Source organism: Kogia breviceps, chromosome 2 (genome assembly GCF_026419965.1).
Source record: "Kogia breviceps isolate mKogBre1 chromosome 2, mKogBre1 haplotype 1, whole genome shotgun sequence".
In the NCBI taxonomy this organism is placed as follows: Eukaryota; Metazoa; Chordata; class Mammalia; order Artiodactyla; family Physeteridae; genus Kogia; species Kogia breviceps.
In genome coordinates, this window is record NC_081311.1 from 179878158 (window position 1) to 179901550 (window position 23393).

A 23393-nucleotide genomic window follows, 5' to 3' on the forward strand; every position below is an offset into this window, starting at 1 on the left:
TCTTATTACATGCTATCATATTTGATGTGTTACTCTAACTCCCCCCAAAATGCTAGGGGGTAGATACTTTGACTATCCACATTTTACAGACGAAGAAACAGGCTCAGAGAAGTTAAGTGAGTTCTCAAGGTCAAACTGGGACTTGAATTGAGCACCCTGAACGAAGGTCCATGGGTTTGGCCATCAGGTAGTATGGAGGTGAAAACTAACCAACTATAGAGGTTCAGGGAAGTTTCCCTGAGGCAAAATGAGACCATTCATCTTATATTTCCCACCACCATGAACTTAGTTCTTGTATTCCTTCCCTTGAAAACCCTCCCATTCTTTCTATGCAAATCCAACTATCTATTTGTCTTCCTCAGGATGCAATTTAAATCCTACTTACAATATTAAGCTTTGCTAAGTTCTCCAGCCTGCAAAGATCGAAATTTTTAACAAATCTTAATGCATCTGTGGTTTTTCATTCCTGCCATCAAACTTGATAATGCAACAGATTATGGGTTTTAGGGTTAGGTATAGGTCCCCACAACTTGATTACTGATGTTTTTATCTAAAAATCCCATGTTCTCCTTTAGATTCCACATAGCATTATAATAAATGAGGCTTTGTTTAATGAATAGCTGAGTGTTCAAGGGTTGTGCACAGCTAGATGTCTAGAAACCTATGTAGCAAAAGTAGGCACCAGAACCATGGCTCTAATACCTTAAGTAACCTTCCTAATGTTTGAGATTAACCTAAACTCACTCTTGTTCATTTGCTTTAGGTTTAATTTGAGCTTAAACTTGATACTCTTTGCAATAACATTGCAGAAAAACTGACTGCTTATTGTTCTGAAGGTTTGGCTACATAACCTAATGCTAACACAGAATTCATAATAACCCCAAAACTAAGCCTGCTTATGAAATTCACTGGTTCTTATATTTACCCTCCAGATTATACATGTAATGCTAAATTCCTGCATAAAACTAAAGATGATTCAACAAAATTAAGACCTTTCAGCCCTTGGCATGCTGCTGAAAGGAATGTAGTCTACGTAACAAAGTTCCGTGTTTGTTTTTTGTTTATGTTTGTTTGTTTTTGTTTTTTTCTGGTTTCCAGAGCTCTGCTTAGCATGCAATCTTATAAACAGCTAATTAAAGCTAACAGGATTCAGTGGAGGTGGGTGAAGTTTTTCAGTGCAGATTAGGTTCAATTTTGGTACAAAATTTTGCCAGAGTAAACAGTGTCAGAGTTGTGTGGAGAGGTGTGTGACAGCTTAGGTATGCCATGCTGTTCTCGAATTCATTTGTTTCCCTTTGTCTGTGGGTTAAATATCAAAGCATAATGCTATTCATATGAGAGGAATTCCAGTTGAACCACACTTATTTCTCCCCTCTAATCCACTCCCTCTCTTAAAAAGACTGTATCCAAAACAATGGCACACAGAGCACGGAGCTGAGCTCCCTGTGCTATACAGCAGGTGGAATGGGGGGGGCGGGGTGGGAGGGAGGTCTAAGATGGAGGGGAAATGTATACATATAGCTGATTTGCTTCGATGTACAGCAGAAACTAACACACCATTGTAAAGCAAGTATTAATTAATTAATTTAAAAAAACAATGGCACAATGATACAAAGTTCATTCCACATGGAATCCTGTCTAGAGTCATCATATCATAAACTTCTCAACTCACAGCAGCTCCATATACATCACCTATATTTTTTGTATCTAACTTCTATACATTCAACACGATGTCCTTTCAATGAATATGATAAAATAATAACCTGTGAAAGAAGCAAGCATTCTGGTCTGTATTACCCAGTTTTCCATTGACTTGTCAGTAAATCTGAACAGAGTTCTTCATATCTCAAGTCTTCATGTATTGTTGCACTAAATTTGTTCATTTGTTTAACAAATATTTCTTGAGTGACTACTAAATGCCAGGCAATATTCCAGAGAGTGGTTCTGTTAGCTATGCCAGCAGCAAGTGAGCATTTCTAATAGAGATGAGTGATTCTGTTTGACAGATAGCATGGTGAGTAGAAAGAGAATTTGGGTAGTAAGGCCAAATTAAATCTTGGCTTCAACACTTACTTAGTGAGATCTGTCACTAAAATCTCTGAAAATAAATATCTTCATCTACAAAATAGTAATACTTCAAAAAATATTTAATGATGCTTCCATGTGCCGGCACCTGTGCCAGGTGCAAGGAATACAGTATGGCCTCAAGCAGATAAGGACTCTGCTGTGATGGGGCTGGATATTTCAAGCATGTTTCATGTACACTATTATTGCATCACTGGCTCTTGTTAGTCCATGTGATGGTTTTAAAATGTGTCCACAGAATCTTCGACACTTCTTCCTTTGAAAGGCAGAGCTTAATTCCCTTGCCCTTGAATATGCGTCAGGCTTAGTGACTTATTTCTAATGAACAGAACATGGTAGAAATGATGCTCCAAGGCTTCCGAGGGTAGGTGATAAAAAGGATAACTTCCATCTGACTGTCTCTTGTACTGCTTGGTCTGGCGAAGCAGCTGCCAAGTCATGAGGATGCTGAAGCAACCTACAGAAAGAAGCTAAGGGTCCTCACCAATAGTTGGTACCAACTCATTAGTCATATAAGCAATCCACCTTGAAAACAGATCTTCCAGCCCTAGTCAAGGTGTCATATGAAGGCAATCCTAGCCAAAATCCTTGATTGCAATCTCATAACAGACTCAAAGCTAAAACTCACAGTTAAGCCACCATCAAATTTCTGACCCATAGGAACTGGAAGATAATAAATGTTTACTGTTGTTGCCACTCAGTTTTGGCAATTTGTTATAGAGCCATAGATAACTAATATAGCCTGTGATAGAAACATCTGGATGAAGATAAACAATTATGGAAGAAAATCTTTCAAACTTCCTTTAGTTTACCTTCCATATCAGAAAAAGAAAAATTAAATACCTCCTCACAATGCTTCTATTACTACAGGAGAAAATCCAAACATCTAGGTCTAGTATTAAAAACCCTACATGATCAAACCCCACCCAACTTTACCTCCTCTACTCTTTAGCACACTCGACTTTGGCCAAACCAATCTACCTATCCTCACCCAGTTTTTAATCTTGACCTTTCTAACTCTTGAAGGGCACATATCTTCTTGTTGCATAGGCATCATATTAATCTTTTTTTCCTTCCAAGCTCAAGTACTGGGGTAATTCTTGACTATGCTAATTCATAGCAATCTCTTCCTTTTTTAAAGTTTCAGTAGTTTTTGTGACCAATGCTGCTTATTTAATACTACTTATTTTCCTAAGTACTTATATTATTATTACATGTCGCTATTAAATAATCAATAAATGTCTGAGCTTCTGATATGTGCAAAGCACTGTGCCAAGAGCTATATCTAACACTGTTACTTTAGTTATATTTTTTCATCTATTATGGCATGTAAATTTTTATGTGTGTGTTTCTTCCCCCCACAATTAGATTGTAAGCATCTTAAGGGGACAGAGCAGGCCTATTTGTTACAGCTCTAGGCATGTCTTGTAGAATAGGAATCTCCAGAAGCATCTTTGTATCATCAACACAGAGGGCAGCAATTTCAAAACAATAAAGCAATTTTTTTTGGACATTTTCTCATTCTCCTAATATTGACGAAACTAGCAGCACAGTGATGAAATGTTAGAGTGTGAAACACTTGTTTCAGTGGAACTGGGTTCCCCAGGCCATGTAACTTAACCATGAAATCATCTTGGAGAAACATCTGTGAAGAAAACTTCAGGGAATTATGAACATTTCTCTCCTTAGTCACCAATCTGATGGTACTCTCTGAGAGAAGGCATTCTCCCCAATTGTCCTGAAAATGTTGTCTTCAACATAAGACATGAAAAATGGTGAATCTTCGGACATCCTTAGGATTACAGCAAAAGATTCAGGGGTAAAATGAGGCAGAGAATGCTGGCAATGGCTGCAAGGTAACAGGGTGAAAGCAAAGTCTTCCATGAAATTACGCAAAGAATTAAATTCATTCTTCAATAGTAGGGAGCTAGTAGAAAATGCAACTGACTTAAAATAAGAAAATAATTAAAAAGAAAGAAAAAGATAGCTCTCAAACATTAGGTTGCATAAGAATCATCTAAGGAGTTCTTTAAACTCCACCCCACTCACTACCCTCAGCACCTCATCACCTCAGCACCTCATCACCACCTTCTCCATCACCATCACCAGGTGACAATTCAGAAAGCCTACAGTACTAGTGGGAAGCAGCCGCATAGCACAGGGAGATCAGCTCGGTGCTTTGTGGCCACCTAGAAGGGTGGGATAGGGAGAGTGGGAGGGAGACGCAAGAGGGAGGAGATATGGGGATATATGTATACGTATAGCTGATTCACTCTGTTATAAAGCAGAAACTAACACACTATTGTAAAGCAATTATACTCCAATAAAGATGCTAAAAAAAAAAAAAAAAAAAGAAAGCCTACAGTAAAACCCTAGAATCTGTCTTTCAACAGGTGTATTTAGATGATTTTGATTAAGGTAGAGTGGTTAAGTGTATCTGTTTGTAATTCATGAAGATAGAGAAAAGATAAGGAGAAAAACACTGTTAATATTGTGATTCCTGTATTACTTTCTCTTTAGTTAGCTGCAATTCCACTCCCAGATTTGTCCTAAATTGTGTTAATCTCATTTGGACAGTATGAAATTAGCGGGTTATAGCTAGTTGTGCATGGAAGACCTCCAGATTATAAAGAGTAATTATTCTTTAAAGAAATCTGGATTTGAAAATCTGGAAAGAAAATGAAGAATTGAAGGAGGCGGTGTTAAAAAAATTCTGGGGAAATTACCAGCTGTGATAGAAAAGTCTACAGACATTTTAGCCCCTTAGCATTTCCAGGGTAATCAAGAGATCGTGAAAATGAAAACTGAAGTGCGAGTCTTAAAACCAGAACTCTGTGCCCAATCCAGTCACCAGTTCCTACTAAACCCTCTTTCATTCTGCTTAGGAACTCTTTCTAAAATGTTATCTGATCCCGATGTTCAAATTTTAGTTGTGTGTGCGTGTGTGTGTGCATGTGTGTGTGTGTTTTATGCAGAGAAAAAAGTCTGAGAAAATGTACACTGAAATGTTAACGATGGTTATCTTTAGAAGGCAAGATTATGTTACTTACATTACTTTAGAAAACAAGGAGACTTCTCCTTTTTGCAACATGAATACTTGTATTAAATTACTTAATTTTAAGAAAATGAGCATGTATATCTATGGTCAGAACAAGATATAAATATTTTAAAACAAAATCAATTTACTCAAAAGTTCCAATGTCTTCTCATCCTCTTCAAAATAAAGTCCAATACTTTTGCTACTGACCAAACAGCCTCATCTCCCAACACTCACAATAAACCTTCTCCTTTTTCAGACAAAGTAAACTCTAAATTCCTGGCACATCTAACTCTTTCATGTCCTGTGTTCTCACTCATGTTGACTGCTCTCTCTTAGGAATGCAAAGACACTAGTTGTCTAGCTGACAAACTCCTACTCAGTCTTTAAGAATCATGCTAAGAGACAGAACTTCCTTGTGAAACCTTTCCTGATATCCCAGGTAGTGGGACATGAGCCACAATGGAGCCCAAGGCAAAAGAAAAAGCAGTAATACTGATCTTGACTTTATTTAAAAGTTTTGGTATTTTGTATATAGAATTTTTAAATTAATTTTTATATTTTAGAATATTGTATTGCAATATGATTGATCTTGATTACTGAGTTTTTGTTAACCCCTCAAATTTTGCCTTGTATCTGCCTCCCCGTGGCCCTAGCCCTGATTCCACGAGAAACTGTTTGGATTCTATCTTCTCTGCTGCTGCTCTTGGTCCTACCTCCACTGGGGAATTTACTGCATTGCATACTTATTTTCATTCCTGATACATAGTCTGTTATAGACTTGATTGCTCTGAGTCCTCATGATGTTCTTGATCAGCACAGACATGAGATACCTTTTAAATATGTGACAATGGCAAGAATAAATGTGAAACCTTAATCAAGTGTCTTAAATTTTCTGAGCCTGTTTTCTCATCAGTCAAATAATGAGAGATTAGATGATCTCAATGATACTCAATTATTGATATTATACTCTACATGTATTGTTATATCATATAGAATATAAAAAATAATATCCAACACAAATGTAGCTCTTATTATGTGCCAGGTACTTTTCTAAGTATTTAACAACTATTAATTCATTTAATTCTCACAACTCTATGAGGTAGGTGCTATTATTAACCTCAATATACAGATACGGAAAATGAGGCTCCAAGAATCCACGAGTTTTATCCTAAGCTTACGTTTGAATTCAGGCAGTTTGGATCTCTAGTCTGTGCTCTAAGCCCCTACATTGCCTCTCACGATAGTTAATGATTTTATATATAAGCATAAATACATAAATATATAACCAAATCAAAGATTTTATTTTTTAATGTGAAAATAGTATAGGTCATTCTAATTCTAAACCACAATGAAATTCTAACTGACCTGAGACAAGCCAATATTGTATGCTGTGGCATTTCTTCCATGAGAGCTACTTTCTAAAAATACACTGGTTCATTTATCTAAGCAAAGGACATGATATGACCTAATCAAAGAGAATGAGAAAACTTGAATAGCGAGAGTAGCATAAAATGACTAAGGTCTGGTAGGCCAGCTTTCCTGGGTGATGCTTAGAGGAAGGTTTAATAAATCAGTCACTCGGGAAAACACACAGCCAACAACCATGAAGCCAGACCCTCACCTGTGAGCCTGTGTGTGGGCTCTATGTTCTCTGACAAGCGAAAAGGAATTGGCTGAATTTACTTTGTTAAATCAGCCTCTTAGCTCCACGGGTATATTGGAAACATCAACTGATAGTGGTACCTCAGCAAGTGACATTACTATACTTGTGAGAATTTTATAAGCAATCATTTATTTATCTGTATTTATCAGACAGGCTTGGATATCAGAGGTTCCTATCTGACAGTAACAGGAATTCCTCTGCTCTTTATAAAGGGAAGAAAAGGGAAGAGGAGTAAAAAAAGAGAAGGCATGTGACTCCCAGAGCCACTTTCAGTGAGGCAGTCACCTCTGGGAAGCTTGTAAGGTAGATTTTCAAAAGTAGAAATGAAACAAAATGAGCAGAAAAACAAAATCCTCCACTGTGCAATCAACAGCTATTCTTATTTTTTTTATTTATTTTTTATTTTTTTATTTTTGCGGTACGCGGGGCTCTCACTGCTGTGGCCTCTCCCGTTGCGGAGCGCAGGCTCCGGACGCGCAGGCTCAGCGGCCATGGCTCACGGGCCCAGCCGCTCCGCGGCACGTGGGATCTTCCCGGACCGGGGCACGAACCCGTGTCCCCTGCATCGGCAGGCGGACTCTCAACCACTGCGCCACCAGGGAAGCCCAACAGCTATTCTTTACGCTTTATCTTTCTGCTTGTTAAATTAAGCGTTATTGTACTTCAAGGCATTTCCCGTTCTCTGATGCAACTCTGTGCACTAAGCCTAAGAGGGAATTAGTTGAGAAATCCTTTTGTCATGTTATGTGGCATTAGGGTGTGCCCATTTGCACTGCGTGAGAGAATGGCAGAATTCCAGATCAGGGATATGGGCAACTACCAGCAGGAACTGTGGCCGTCCCTGTGCACAAGTGTAGCGGGGCCGTATTCACAGCCCCTTTCCTCCTGCTCCATTTAAGTCTGCCCGGAGTGCTAGGGCAGGCAATCACAATCTAATCCCAGTCCTCGGCTTCTATGAGTTTCACAGAATTTACCTCTGTGTTATCATCTAAAGGGTCACGAATGTTCCCCCCAAAAACAGTTAACTACTAATTTACTGATGGAGGAAGTAAATGATGGGACTCTGGCTTTGAAATTCAAAAGCTGTTCGATGCAATGCAACTGCTTCCCACTAGCTATCTATTTTACATTTGGTAGTGCATCGCAGGGGAAGATCAGTTCAGTGCTTTGTGACCACCTAGAGGGGCGGGATAGGGAGGGTGGGAGGGAGACGCAAGAGGGAGGGGATATGGGGATAGTATACGTATAGCTGATTCACTTTGTTATACAGCAGCAACTAACACAACATTGTAGAGCAACTATACTCCAGTAAAGATGTTAAAAAAAAAAAAAAGCTGTTCCAACATTTTCTGGAACTTAAACAAGAAGCAGACTGTAAACCTCTCCCACACAAAAATCTTTCATATGTGTTCACAAGAATTTATTAATTTGTGAGGGAAATTCCCAGGTAAATCTACCTGGGGAGGAGTGAGGGAGATTTGTATCCATTTTCTTTCCCTAATATTACCATTATAGACATTTTTGATAGCACAGTCATGTTTATCTGGGTCAGAGAAGTAAAAATCAAACCCTAAACAAGCTAACTTGTTGTCCTTCACGCACCTGACTTACACTGATTTTTAAATTATCCATCTCTGGATGAATTTTGTAATCCAATCATCCATATCAATTTTTCACACTGTATCAAATTCTGACCAACATATAGCATTCCTATTTTGTTCCTTATGTTAGGAATTACGCTGTTTCTGACAAGAGTGTGATGTTATGATGTGATTTCTGCTATTAATGTGCTATCTGTCCAATGAGTGAGTCCAGATTAAAGCATAAAGCAGTCAAAGATCACTCACGATTAGCCAATATATCCACAAGAAAGATATAAAGGAGAAATAACTGGAGTTTGAATGACCAGGGAAGGCGAAAGAGTAAGCTTGTCTTTTAATAGACAATGTGGCGGGGGGCAGCCATGAGCATGGGATGTGTGGAAGACTTTCAGAAACAGTTTCTTTAGGCACAGGCATCATACTTCAGAACAGAATGAATCCTAATGATGAAAGTCCTGAAAGTGAGGCAAAGAGGAGTTGAAATCTGATTGACCCGAAGAGTATTTTAGGGGATTATCTGATGATAAAATGTGGGAAGAGTTAGAGGCAGGGCTTCCAGAAACCAAAACAAAAAGACAAATAAAAAACAAATAGACAAACAAACAAAAAAACCCTCCTTTCGAAGAAATCCAGGCATGAAACTGAGATCTTGAACCAAAGGGTGGCAGGAAGTATGGAAGGGAAGGGATAACTCCAGGACGCATTTCACAAGATGGATTCTGATTTGAAGGACAGTGGTTTGGGAGGTGAAGCAAAGGGAGGAGTCAAGATGACTCAGATGTCTCTAACCTGAGAGATTACCTCGTGTTGCTGGCACACCTGAGAATGGAGAAATAGGATGGGGCAATCCCTAGCAGAAGATGAGTGATGATGAGTTCTGATCTTCCCAGAACAAAGCCTACCTTAATTTTAGCCAATCACCATATGAAAGGATATTCTTTACCATGGGTCCCTCAACTAATACTATTAAATCATGAGTGTTCTGGAGAGCATGGTACACCCCGGAATTCTATCCTTGTGCGCTTGCCTTCACTTTCATAAAAACACACCACACAAAAAGTCAGAGGGCTTCCCTGGTGGCACAGTGGTTGAGAGTCCGCCTGCCGATGCAGGGGACACGGGTTCGTGCCCCGGTCTGGGAAGATCCCACGTGCCGCGGAGCGGCTGGGCCCGTGAGCCATGGCCGCTGAGCATGCACGTCCGGAGCCTGTGCTCCGCAATGGGAGAGGCCACAGCAGTGAGAGGCCCGCGTACAGCAAAAAAAAAAAAGTCAGAGCAAGAGCAGGGCCAGAGAAAACCTCCCTCCTCTGGCTTTCAAAGCCTTCACCAGTGAGAGGCCTCATAGGCTCTTTCCCAATAACAATTCAGATACCGTAGGTATAACAATACCACATGGATCCCACAAGCCACCAATTAATCAAAATTTCAATCCTTCTCACATTTTTTCCTAGAGCTGCTGACAAATAGAAAAACCAACTGAGTTCACTTTTACAACCATCTTCGATCTCTGACAGTCCTAACAGGTGGTATGAGGAAGAAAATGGAGAGGTTGTAAACTCAAATAGCGTTAGGATCGCCATTGTTGGCGTTTGTGACCTGGAAAAGCTCACTGTATGGGTTGGGGGAGGGTAGGGAACTGTGGTTAAAATCCAGGCTCAGGGACATAGTAACTATGTGAACGTTAGTAAATTACTTAACATTTCTATGCCTCAGTTTTGTTATCTTTAAAATAGGAATAATCTGGGCTTCCCTGGTGGCGCAGTGGTTGAGAATCCGCCTGCCAATGCAGGGAACGCGGGTTCGTGCCCCGGTCCGGGAAGATCCCACATGCGGAGCAGCTGGGCCCATGAGCCACGGCCGCTAGGCCTGCGCGTCCGGGGCCTGCGCTCCGCAATGGGAGAGGCCACAAGAGTGAGAGGCCCACGTGATGAGAAAAAAAAAAAAAGAAATAAAATGCTTTAAAATAGGAATAATCATATTACATAGTTCAAAGAAATGATGTAAGTCTTAACTCAGGAAATATATGCAAAGTACTTAGCACAGTGCCTGCCGATGGTCAAGTTGTCAATAAACGTTTACTACTATTATTATTTTTATTGCATCCATGAAGACAATCATGTATGCTCTGGAAGCCATAAGACGTGTTAGGAATGATGACCTTGGATTTACCAAAGCTGCTGAGTCACATGTGGATCGGTGGAATTCAGTTTAACCCTGTGATAACACAAATTTGGGTATCATTCAGTTAGCAGTTTCCCTTGCCTTGCAACAGTCCCTGTTTTCAGCTGTGGGATTGAATTTCTTATTTTCTGAGGGGGCAGGGGTATTAGAAAGTGACAGCCCCGAGACAGTTGGAGTTTAATTCAGCACATGATCACATATGTACAGTATAATTTCCATTGTTTTTAGTGATATTTTCAACCACTTAAAAAACACTGTTTTTGACTGGCCGCGGCAGCGCTCTTGCCGGGGGTGCGGCGCCCAGCCTTGAAAAAAAAAAAAATCACTGTTTTTCATTAACTTCATAAAAATGTGACTTCTTGTTGGCAATACTACATTTTTGGGAGTCCACTTATTTCATTATGGGCGGATCTTGTAAAGTAATCATCACTGAGGAACTGCTTGCCTGCACTTTCATGGGTATGTATGTGTTAAAAGGAGACAGAAGCAACTCACTGCCCACTATAGCTTGGCTTAGCCTCAATGTGATCTGGGAGTTTGGTTTGGTTTAGTTTGCTTTTGCTCCTAAGCATAATATTCTGGCTTTTAAAGCTTGCCTCTTGACAAGCCACTGCCTGTAGAGATTACAAGCGGTTGGAACTATTTCAGACTTGGGGTGTAGGCCCGTTTCTTCTCCGTGTGAACAAGAAGTACCTGGGCCTGTCTGCCAGCCTTCGGAAAGCTCTCTTTACCTGGGACTTACTATTTGCAGAGGCAGGTTAACCTAAGCTGTTGGGGGCAACACAAAAGGGAGTAAATGAAGGCAGATGATGCCCAAAGTAAGCATTTTGCTTCAGACTGGTGTTCACCCTGGCAGGGACCGCAGCAGCTTCCTTACTCACCCCAAATCCCATCCTCTCCAGGGCCCAACAGGAGGACTATGGAGGGAGTCCTTTGAGTTGCTGATTACATTTGTTCTGAATGATTTGCCAGTCCTACATACCTGGCTGATCTGGGAGCAGAATGTGCCCACGGGATGACAACTCCCACTCTCACCATAGCTGGGTTTCAGCTGGGGTGTAGTCTGGAGTTTCATCTTCATTTCTCTATTGCCCAACTAGTACTGAAGAAGTCACTGAAGCCCAAAAAAGGATTTTTACTCTGTTACGCAGGATCTTATTTCTGTGAGACTAGAACTACAATGATGAATGTCGAATTTGTTAAACAGGGGCAGGATTCCACATTAAAAACTAATATTTAGGATAAGTCTGATACACACATCAGAATCCACTTCTTCCCCATATTTCTTTTTTTTTTTTTTTTTTGCGGTATGCGGGCCTCTCACTGTTGTGGCCTCTCCCGTTGCGGAGCACAGGCTCCGGACGCACAGGCTCAGCGGCCACGGCTCACGGGCTTAGTTGCTCCGCGGCATGTGGGATCCTCCCGGACCGGGGCACGAACCCATGTCTCCTGCATCGGCAGGCGGATTCTCAACCACTGCGCCACCAGGGAAGCACCCCCATATTTCTTTATTCCATGAAAGAGACAGGGAAGGAGTTTATATTCCTAATTTCTAATTTTTAGGCTACTTCTGCAAAACCTAAATAATGAAACATGGAAAATTAGTGCTGACTACTGGATGTAAGAAATGTGAGCCTATAAGCTTCAAACCAGACTCTGGAGCCAGACTGTCTGGGTTCAAATACTGACACCACCACTTATTAACTGTGCAATCTTGAATGAGTTACTTAACCTCTCTGTGCCTTGGTTTTCTTGACTGTGAAATGAGGAACAGAGCCATCACACAGTATGAGATCAAGAAATATTTATCATGATTATTATCAGCTCATTTTAATCTTCCGGTATAACAGATGTGAGAAACAAAGAAAAACAACCATCTAAAAAAACAGAATGAAGAAACCTAAATCCAAACTATCATTTTGAAGTTATTCTCTCTCCACCACAAGAAAGAAAAGAAAGTAACTGCATCTATACTAGTTTTAGTATAGATTCTCTACATTATTCTACAGAATAGTACCTCCAATTATAAAATTACATTTTATACTCTACTGATTATAGGATGAGTTAAAATCTTGCACATACTTTGTATTTGGCTCTATGTGTAAGAGGGTGAGATATGACACAAATCTCATGGACAAAGAATAAGTAAAGGTGGTTTCCAATACCTTTCTCTCCTATCCCACATGATTGAATTTTGGCAAGTTAAAATCTCCTTGGGTCCCAGTGTTTTCATCTGTGAAGTGAGAGGGTCCCTTTCAGTTCTAATAACAAACCAATAAACTATTTTCTAGACTGAGTCTTATATGGTCTGAGAGACTATCAAAAATACTTTTAATGTTTGAACTTTTCTATAATTTTGTTCCCTCCTACCCACAAACATAACTGCTTCTGAGCTATTATTACTAGAGTATGATAATAGGTTCACAGTAATAAATGGTTATTCATTTCCTTTTGGATAGTGTGTTTTGAAGAGCCTTTTATTTTGTCTGTGAAGCACTTGTCACATGGCTTTTCCAAGTTTTTCTTTATAATTTAGTGAGATTATAAGAGCTCTCCATGATTTTCCCCATGAATCTCTAAATCCTATAGGGTAACATCAATTGGTTTAAGACTTCTCACTCACACACCTTATATTTTTCTCTTAGAAGTTTTAGAAAAGGAACTTCATATAACTGAAAAATCCTTAAGAACAAGAAATTGGTGAAAATAAGTTGTTGAAAGGAGCTAACAAACTCCTATTACTATCGCTAGCAAATTGATAATTAGCATCTTTAACTAGAGTAGTTCAAAGAGTATTTGTCCTTACGTGCTGAATACATTATTTCTGAAGTCCATGTTACTTAAGATACACAAGAATACATAAATTCCAACAGTATACAATGGAATTAATATGTTATAAAGAACTAATATACACACAATATGAAGAGAACAAAATTATGCTGTTTTTATAAACAACCTAATAAAATCTCATCAATAACTCTACATAATCACTTGTGCAAAAGTCCTTTAGAAATGATAAGGTGCAATTCAAATGGAAGGAATTATTTGTTCTAGCACTAAGAGTTTAAATGCTTCACACTAACTGAATTGATATTTTCTTTTGAATTATCATATTGTGTATAATTCAAGTAGATTCCACCATGGCTCTCATCTTACTTCTTAGGATTGGGTGATTGAAAAGCACTGTGCTTACTTTAAAAAGTCACTAGCTCATTATTCTCTTTACAAATAATTCGGTATAGTGTTCTTTTATTTGGTGGATTACCATAATTTATCTGAAATACAAGCTGATTTTTCAGAAATCTGATTTACAGGAAGCTTTTAAGGAGATGGCTGCTTTGTGAAACATGAAACATCTGACCTGACTTTACTCCTCTCCTAAGAAAACTGACTCCAAAGTTTAAAAACAAAAGCAAAAACAACACTGGTCAAATCATTGGGGTTAAAAGGCTCACCCTGGGCTTCCCTGGTGGCACAGTGGTTGGGAGTCCGCCTGCCGATGCAGGGAACACAGGTTCGTGCCCTGGTCCGGGAAGATCCCACATGCCGCGGAGCGGCTGGGCCCGTGAGCCATGGCCGCTGAGCCTGCGTGTCTGGAGCCTGTGCTCCGCAACGGGAGAGGCCACAACAGTGAGAGGCCCGCGTACCACAAAAAAAAAAAAAAAAAAAAAGGCTCATCCTGCTCAGTTTTGAAGACTTTTCTGAGTCTCTTCTGCATTTCCATCCTAGATCCAAAAGAAATCATGAACTGAGTTGGGCATGGTGCCCATTTTATAACCTGGTAATGACTAAATGTAACTGAAACAACACTAATTGGAAAATAATCTTCTTTTAAACTAAATGTTTTGATACATTGCACCATTCAAATATTAGCCCTGAAGAAAGATGAGATTTTTATAGTACTCTGGATTTCATTTGTTCAGTTGATCAAATTCCAGTCTATCTGCTATGATACAAAAGAAAAGGATGATCAAAGTCTGAGATGGCTGCTTGTTTGTGGTGTACACACTATGGTGAGATTTATGAGATGAACAATAAATTAGTTAAAATTTTACAGTTAGAGATTAAAATATATTCTTGCTCCTACATACTTTATATTTTTCTAGATAAGTATTACAGGCTCAACTTCTTACTGATTCAAAAGACTGGGGAAAAGACATACTAAGCATTTATACAAACACTTCCAAGTGGAAACACTACTCAGAAAAACAAATTTACAATAAAACACTAAAGTGGTAGCAAAACAAATTTTAACTAGAATCCAAAAGTTAGGGAAATAAATCTCATTTACTTACAAGTTGGCTTTGGTCTTGCAGGAAATTTGGTCCGGGTAATAGCCAAAATTATGAAAATAGTAACTGGCCATAAAATCAAGACAAGTGTCCAAAGCTGCAAAGTAATGATAGAAAAAAATGTTAATTATATTGCTAAACCAAAACACCTGACAAGAAGTACATTATACTATAAAATTCCAACACAAGCCAGATATTTGCCTGAAAATATTATTAATAAGAAAGGAATGAGAGAGTTTTAAAAATGCAAGAAACCCTGAAATAAACACAAGAAGGATTTTTCCAGGTTTAAAATCTTAAAATAACCTCTGAAGCCCCCTGTCCAGTCACCTTTCATGACTGTCCCAAGAATGATGCTCTTCAAATTCAAGTATGATCAGGAACTTCCTAACTTGAAAATCTTTTACAGCTTCCCAGTTGTTTGTTGGATAAAGCGCAACATGCTAAACAAGGCATATAAAACCCAACCTAATTTCAACCAAGATGTTTCTTACCACTTGCAATATTAGCATTCTATGCTCAGGCATAAAGATTAGTGTGTGACATTGGCTAATGGCTCAGTAAACATTGTTGAACAAATGAATGAATAAATGATTGAGTAAAAGAGTAAACAGAAACTTAAAGTTCTATGCAACCCCCTCCAAATCACTATAAGTGGTATCTTGTGTCTGCTTCTATTATAGAATTTATACTCTTTTTATCAATATATCTTTTTTTTGGCTTGGCTCATGAAATAAACTGGTAATTCTTTTATGGCAAGAACAGTGTCTAATTCATCCCTGAATTTCCACTGGTATAGAACAGAGGTTCAATAAATGTATATTACATTGAAATTTCTATTAGAGAATTTCACTGTAAGACACTTCAGGAGTGGCTTTCCTTCCCATGTAAACATGATGCAGTTCATAAGACACTATCTGCTTCATATTTTACATACCTATAAAATTGGTTCCATAGCAGTGAAAAACATGTATTCACAAGAACATTAACTGTGCCTATAGTTAAACTATGTTTCTATCTGATTATTCAGTCAGACTGGTTCTCATTCTTCCCCCATTTTTCAGAGACGATTTGCTTCTGCCAAATCTCAAACTACTGCCTGGGGCTCTTCAATTCTCCAAATCAATCTAGACCCATTGAACTATTGATCCTTAAGTAACTCCCAACCTAAATTTTCCATGAAAATCTCCATGTGTCTCTATCAGCACTGATCTCCTTGCTGGCAGATCTGTCACCAAATTCTTAGACTTTGGGTTTAAGGGCAAGTTTTAGAAAATGGAGGAAGTTGACTGTCGATCTGGGGAATCCTAAGGTACTCAGTTTAACCACAGCTTAAAAGCTCCCAGACAGGCTCAACAGCCTAATCTATAGAAGCACTTCCCAAGCATTAATGTGTGTACCAAATCACCTAAGGATCTTGTAAACACATAGATTCAGATTCAGTAGATCTGTGGCTGGCCGGAGGTACTGTATCTCTTTCTAACACGCTCCAGGTAGGTGAAGCTGATGCTTCTGTCCATGGTCCACACATAAAATAGAGGAATTCTAAATGCACACCACCCTATCTAACTAGCAGGACTGTTTACAGTCTTGGAATATTTTTGTTGGAAATTTCCTTTGAGATCTTCTAATGCACAGAATTCTGGGCATTTCTAAACTTGGACAGGAAAAAAAGATCACATTTTTATTTTCTCCAGCTTATGACTCCTTAGCATTTCCATTAATGATGAATATACGCTAGGAACCACAATGTTATTAGAAGTACCTGTGAAGTGAGAGAGTGGCATGGACACATAGACACTACCAAACGTAGGGTGGCTAGCTAGTGGGAAGCAGCCGCATAGCACAGGGAGATCAGCTCGGTGCTTTGTGACCACCTAGAGGGGTGGGATAGGGAGGGTGGGAGACGCAAGAGGGAAGAGATATGGGAACATATGTATATGTATAACTGATTCACTTTATTGTAAAGCAGAAACTAACACACCATTGTAAAGTAATTATACTCCAATAAAACTGTTTAAAAAAAAAAAAAAGTATCTGTGGCTTTGTCACCAATAGAAACCACAGATATTTTCCAATCATATTAGTGTTGTTGCAGATACCTTAAAGTGCTGTTTATACTCATCACAGAATTAAAATTACAGTAGCCATGGAGTCACCTTTATTTATTTATTTAATGATAGAATAAACATGCATTACCATATCATAAACTTGCTTTTCGATACCTTAATAACTAAATTTCAATATAATTGGTTTTATTTGTAATTGTATTTATTTCACTGATTTAAGGACATTATTCTTAGAAGGGCCATAGGCTTCACCAGGCTTCACCATAGCGCAGAAGAGGCTAAGAAGCCTTGATCTGATCCAACTCCCTTTTTTATTCTCTGGGTTGCAGAGGGTTAGCATAACTTATCCAAAGTTACATACCCAGTTGGAAAGCAGATCAGGGGACAAGGATGTGAACACCAAGATACTTAAGATAGCATTAAAAAAAAAATCATGCTTCTCCGAGGAATACAAAATACGAAAATACTACAGAAAGTGTATTGGAAAAACATGCGTGTTATGAAAATATAAGATGTGTTATTTATTATTCTAGCCTAATCTCTGATATATTTGAAAATTAGAGTCTATTCTTTGAAGATCCTATATACAAGGTACAATTTTTATTCTATATGACTCATTTGAAATGTAGACTATAAGGAATTAAGGTTAAAAATAGTTAATGTTTGTGGATTTATTGGTTTTATCTTTGAAGCCATAGTTATCCTTTTAAAAATGTATTCATCTGAGTAGGTTCAGGGCCCCATAGCTACTTTTAGGAACATCTATTCATTTTCCATAGCAACTTCATGAGAATTCAGTGAGCAACTGAGATCAGTTACACCAACACAAATGTACATTTGCATTCAAATAAAGAATATATGTCATGGGATATCTTTAAGTTATCTTTTGGTTGATATAATTTTATGGTTTCATGCGGATGTTTTGGTAATGTTGAAATTAATTTTAGACATGATTTAGATCCAAATAAAAATGGAGTATCAGAGTAGTTTAAGGCACCCTGTTTTAGGTAAAATCCACCGCAATAAACAATAAACACCGCATAAACAATCTATTATCACAAGATTTCCCCCAGGATTTTAGGTCAGAGAGGATTGGAGAACATTTCTGCATACAGCACTTTAGAAGGATAATAAATCCAAAGCCCTCCACACTGTGATCTCAGGAATGTTAAGGTTGACAAGTTAATCACAAAAGCAAGAGATAAAATTTAAATTTCCATAGCAGCAGGATTGCTCTCAACACCATTCTAAATATTATCAGAAACAACCTAGAAGCAAATGCAATGTCAAGGATCCAAATATTAAACCGATGACCCATGACTTTTTTTGTTTGTTTGGAGAAAAGGCTAAAATATTGATTTTATATATACAGACATTGGGGCTACTTGAAAACTTTGGGAAAAACAGTATTTAAGAGTTTCATATTTTTGCTAATATTTTAATTATCTCACACGTGTCTCTATACCTCACTTGCATTCCATACTCCCTGCATTCTTGACATCTAAGGGCATATGCACACTGAGTAACTTACAATTCCTTAGTGGGCCATGGCATTTGTCTCTTTTTATTTCTCCAGAGTTTATTTGCTATTGAGATGTCCCCTTCTGTTTGCTTTCTCTTCACTTTCCCCTTTCTGAAAAATTCAGTGCCCAAAATCCCTTAGGTGGGGCAGCAAGGTAAGTTCACATTAGGACTCGGGGCACCACAGTGACACAGTGAGGGAGGTGGGTCCTTAGCAAGGTGAAGAGGATATCCACAGTGCAGCAGCCAGACATGGGGCGTCAGGACCCAAGTCGGGTAAGGAGGCTGTCTGTGCAGGGCAAGGAGCAGGTGATTGGTTTCATATAGGAAGGTTGATTAAAAGTAAATATATCCCACGTTAGAGAAGCCGGGCTTTTCACTATCCATCAGAGAAATTATAAACATGATAAAGGGTGAAACTAGAATGAACCCGGTAGTGTTGGGTTACAATTAAAGATATGGCTATGAACTGCTGGTTCATGAACTATAGCGATAAATGTGTATGTATAACTTCTCTCTTTCTTTCCAGTCCCACTAGTTGTTTCTGCCTCATTGTGTACTTTCTCTGTCCCAGCCCTGAAACTATCCATTTTTTTCAAGAAACACTAGCTTCTCTCAGTGGATGAAAGCTAAGTGTGCTTGTTGCTATTAGGGTATTGCCATTTCCAAGCTTGAACAGAGCTATAGAATATATGTAGAATGTATGCAGACACAGAGATACTTGGATACATACATACATACATACATACATAGAAAGAAATAGGTAGGTAGGTAGACCAATAGACAGAAGAACACTAGATATACTGCTCAGAGAATCTCAGAGAATGATGGGGACACATTAATAAAACACAGATACCTGCAAATGACCATACCTGAGCATCAAATTTGACCCACTGGCCAAAATTAAACATTAAAGACATTATGTTAATAAAAGAGTATATCTAACTGAATAAATTAGGAATCCATGAGTCTATGTACATATAAATAAATGTATAAGGAAACAGATAAATTGAAAGTTTAATGAGGAATGCAATATGTAGTTGGTCTCAAAGTATTTCCCCATAAAATGAGACAAATTGACATCATGCACCACCTGATGTGATGTAATATGAAGAGCAGAGAATCACTTCTGTGGTATTCCTTCCAGAGGTAAATAACCTGAGTGTCTACTAAATGAATACGTTACAAAACAACAGATACCCTACAAAACAACTGGTCTTGAATGTTCAAAATGTGTCAGGGTCATTAAAGTCAAGGAAAGACTACCAAACTGTTACAGACTGAAGGAAACTAAGGACACGAAAACTAGATACAGAACATGACTGGACTATTTTTCTATAAGGACATGATTGGGAGAATTGCTGAATCTTGGATTGGATCTAAGGATTTGATGGTGGTATTGGGTTATATTGGAGGATTTCCTTGTATGTGAAATATGCACACTAAAGTATCTGAGGTAATGGGGCACCAATCTCAACTAGCTCTAGAAAAAAAATATATTTGTACTGTTCGTGCAACTTTTCCTTAAATTTGAAATTATTTTAAAATTAAAATTTTTAAAATTATTTTAAAAGTAATTCTTTTTGAAAATCCAGAACCAATTTTTAAGAGGCAGCAAAAGAGGGGCTTCCCTGGTGGTGCAGTGGTTAAGAATCCACTTGCCAATGCAGAGGACACAGGTTCGAGCCCTGGTCCGGGAAGATCCCACATGCCACGGAGAAACTAATCCTGTGCGCCACAACTACTGAGCCTGAGCTCTAGAGCCCACAAGCCACAACTACCGAGCCCACATGCCACAACTACTGAAGCCTGCGTGCCTAGAGCCCGTGCTCCGCAACAAGAGAATTCACAACAATGAGAAGCCCGTGCACCACAACGAAGAGTAGCTCCTGTTCACCGCAACTAGAGAAAACCAGTGCACATCAACGAAGACCCAACACAGCCAAAAAATAATTAATTAATTAACTAAATCTATTAAAAATTTTAAAAATAAATAAAAGACAGCAAAAGAGAAGAAGACCAAGAAAAGAGATTTAAAGAAAAAAGAAACATGCTTTCTATTTAGGAACTCTATCCTGTTGCACAACGCAGGTGATAAGTTTTGGAGAATTAATGATGATGACAGGACACACTTCAGTGGCCTTGAAGTCAGTGAGGTCATCCACTCAAAATTCTAGGTTTAAATCTTAAGAAATTCCTTGAATGAACCAAATGTAAATTCACTCCAAAATTTCCATTCACTACAAGATCTGTAGTACTTTTTAACTCAGTTGAATTACCTAGTAACATTTGCCTCTGCATTTGCTGAGAACTATGGTTTCAATCTAATTTTCTGAAAAATCTTGGCAGAGCACATAATTTCAACATTAAGTCAGTCACACGTCATTACTTTGTTAGAACCCTTTATTCTAATTATTGTTAGTACACCTGATTCCATTTGTGGCCATCGTTTTTATTATGTTCTTACTTTCATTGAAAGTAAATAAGAAAATAAGATACAGGTGAACTTTAAATCAATGTATTACTATACATTTAAAAATTTGAGAAACTACTACTATTTGAATGCCTGTAAGTTGGATATTCACTCTCTAGTCTTAATCATAAATGTCCTCATTTCTTACTGTCTATGCTTGTCCCACTTCACACAGTTACATTACCTGTCTTGCCCTTACAGATATTTGAGTTTGTATCCCTTGCACTAGAGTGGTTTGAAGTTAGTTATGTCTGAAATGAATAATACTGAATATCAGTACAATTTCCAGATTTCAATGGGGATTCTTCTCCTTAACTCTGAAAATAAATAAAAGTAAAATGTTTAGGATGAAGATTCTCCATTTCCCTCCATGAAACCACAGTCTCAGAGAGTCTTACGGAAACTTACAGTTTAACACTATAGTAATCATTCATATAAGGCTTATACATTCATTAACACAATAAAAAATTATTGAGCACCTACTGTGTACCAGGCACTGAGGATAGAACAATTAAAATTTTCAGTCTTTTGAAGAAGGGAAACATGAAAAAAAAATTATCACCAAATGTAATAGATAATGCTAAGATATAGGAAGTCAAGAGTGTGAAAGGAAGATACAGCAAGGGGAGCTGAATCTAAAGCTAAAAGATGAAAAATGGTCAGGCAGAAGAAAGGATATGTGTGTTGGATAGAATATGAGAAAGAAGTGGGAGTCTTGCAAGCAGGGGAAACATATGGATGAAGACCCACAAATGGGAAAGAGGGTAGAATATTCCAGGAAAAGAAATAAGTCCAGAATGACTGGTACATGAAAAGTTAGGGAAAACATCTCTGCAATATGGTTATGCAGCCTGTACTTGAATGTTTCTGGTGACTAGAAGTTCAATATTTCACAAGACTTCTTCATTATTGGACAACTCACACTGTCCGGTTTTTTTGCTCATATCAAGGTGATATCTTCCTTCCCATGACTAACACTTATTTGTCTTAGTTTGGCTTCCCCTCCCACAGGAGAAATCTACAAGTATTCGAATAGAGACAAAGTCCTCTCTCCTCTGGGTACCAATGCCAGTTCCTTCAGCAATTCCCTGTTAAATATGATTTCAAAATATCTTCCCCAGGGTGAATTCTTGTTGTCAAGTGGTTTTCTTAAAATTAATATCAAAATTCAATAAAGTACTCCAAATGATAATAGCTAATATTTGACTGCTGAGAATGTGCAAGGTGCTACGTTCAACACTTAACATGCACAATCTCATTTAATATAGTCACCTCATTTCCTCTTACAGATGGGAAATTAGAATCTTAAAGAGACTAAATAAGCCTTCATTCCATAAGCCACTAAATGCTAGAGCTGATATTTGGACCCAGGGAGCCTGACTTCAGAACCTGCATAGTTAACCACTAAGTTTTATAGCCAAACGACTACAGAATAGATTACTAGCTCTCTTTGACTACAATACCACACTTTTATTAGTTCAGCCTATGACAGCATTGAAAGTCATTTAAAGGTCGAGCTGTAACCTAGAATCATAAATTTTTATTACAAACCTGAAAATAAAAATCACCCAAACTTTCCTATATAAAGTATAGTCTTTTTCTTCCTCTTCTATTCCTTCCTTATTGCATATTGTCTATTAAGTCAAAGGTGACTGTTACTTGGTGTTAACAAGGGGATTCCAAGGTTCATATTCAGAAGAGTGTGATACTTTCGATGTGAAATAAACCTTAGTTTCACCCCCAAAACAAGGAAACAAAAGTGGTACAAGAGTTCTGCTAATTGGGCTTTCTGCTAGTGAACACTATCATCTACATAAATAACCCATCTAAAAACTGGGATCAAGACAATGTTCTGAAATCCATATCTATAGATTATAATACAATTTGAAGATTGGTAAACCTTCTATGATGTTTATGAAAATAACACATCTTTATTGGGCTTTAAGCTAATTTATTTCTCTATTGCTTCCACTTCTAAAACATCTTTATCTCATTTACTTTTTGCTTGACTAAACTAATAAAATGTGCATGTCTGCTATGTGCCAGGCACTTGTAATGAACAAGTAGATACAAATTTTTTGAACAATTAAAAGGGCTTAAGGGAGTAAATGGTACAGATCCAGAAGAGGTAAAAGGGCCTGGAACATTTGACGGTGTAGTTGAGTGACTTGTGCAAGACTGAATTCATTTTAATCTGATTTAGAATTAAATTTGAAATTTGAGTTTAATTCTAAATTGTTTTAATCAAAAAATTATTTTAATGTATGGACCAACCTGTTTCAAAATTTTCAAGTTAAGTCTTCCTTTTTCTTTAGCCATTGTGAGGGAAAATTAAAGGAGCAAGGTGAGGATTGGGGAGGAAGTGTCAAATTTGATCTAATTTTAGAAGTTTATCAAGTTGTAGGAATATCTATGATAGAAAAACTAGGTCTATCATCAACTGAGCTAAAGTGTGATCCACCAGCTAA

General features: G+C 38.1%; 1 protein-coding gene across 1 annotated transcript in view; it reads right to left on the bottom strand.

The window, feature by feature from the left end:
* The window catches only part of ABCA12 (ATP binding cassette subfamily A member 12), a 189950-nt gene that overhangs the window by 157357 nt on the left and 9200 nt on the right, over positions 1-23393 (bottom strand). The window contains exon 2 of the mRNA XM_067026824.1: positions 14866-14959. Within this exon, the coding sequence (XP_066882925.1) occupies positions 14866-14959 (94 nt within the window). The remainder of the gene's footprint in view (positions 1-14865; positions 14960-23393) is intronic.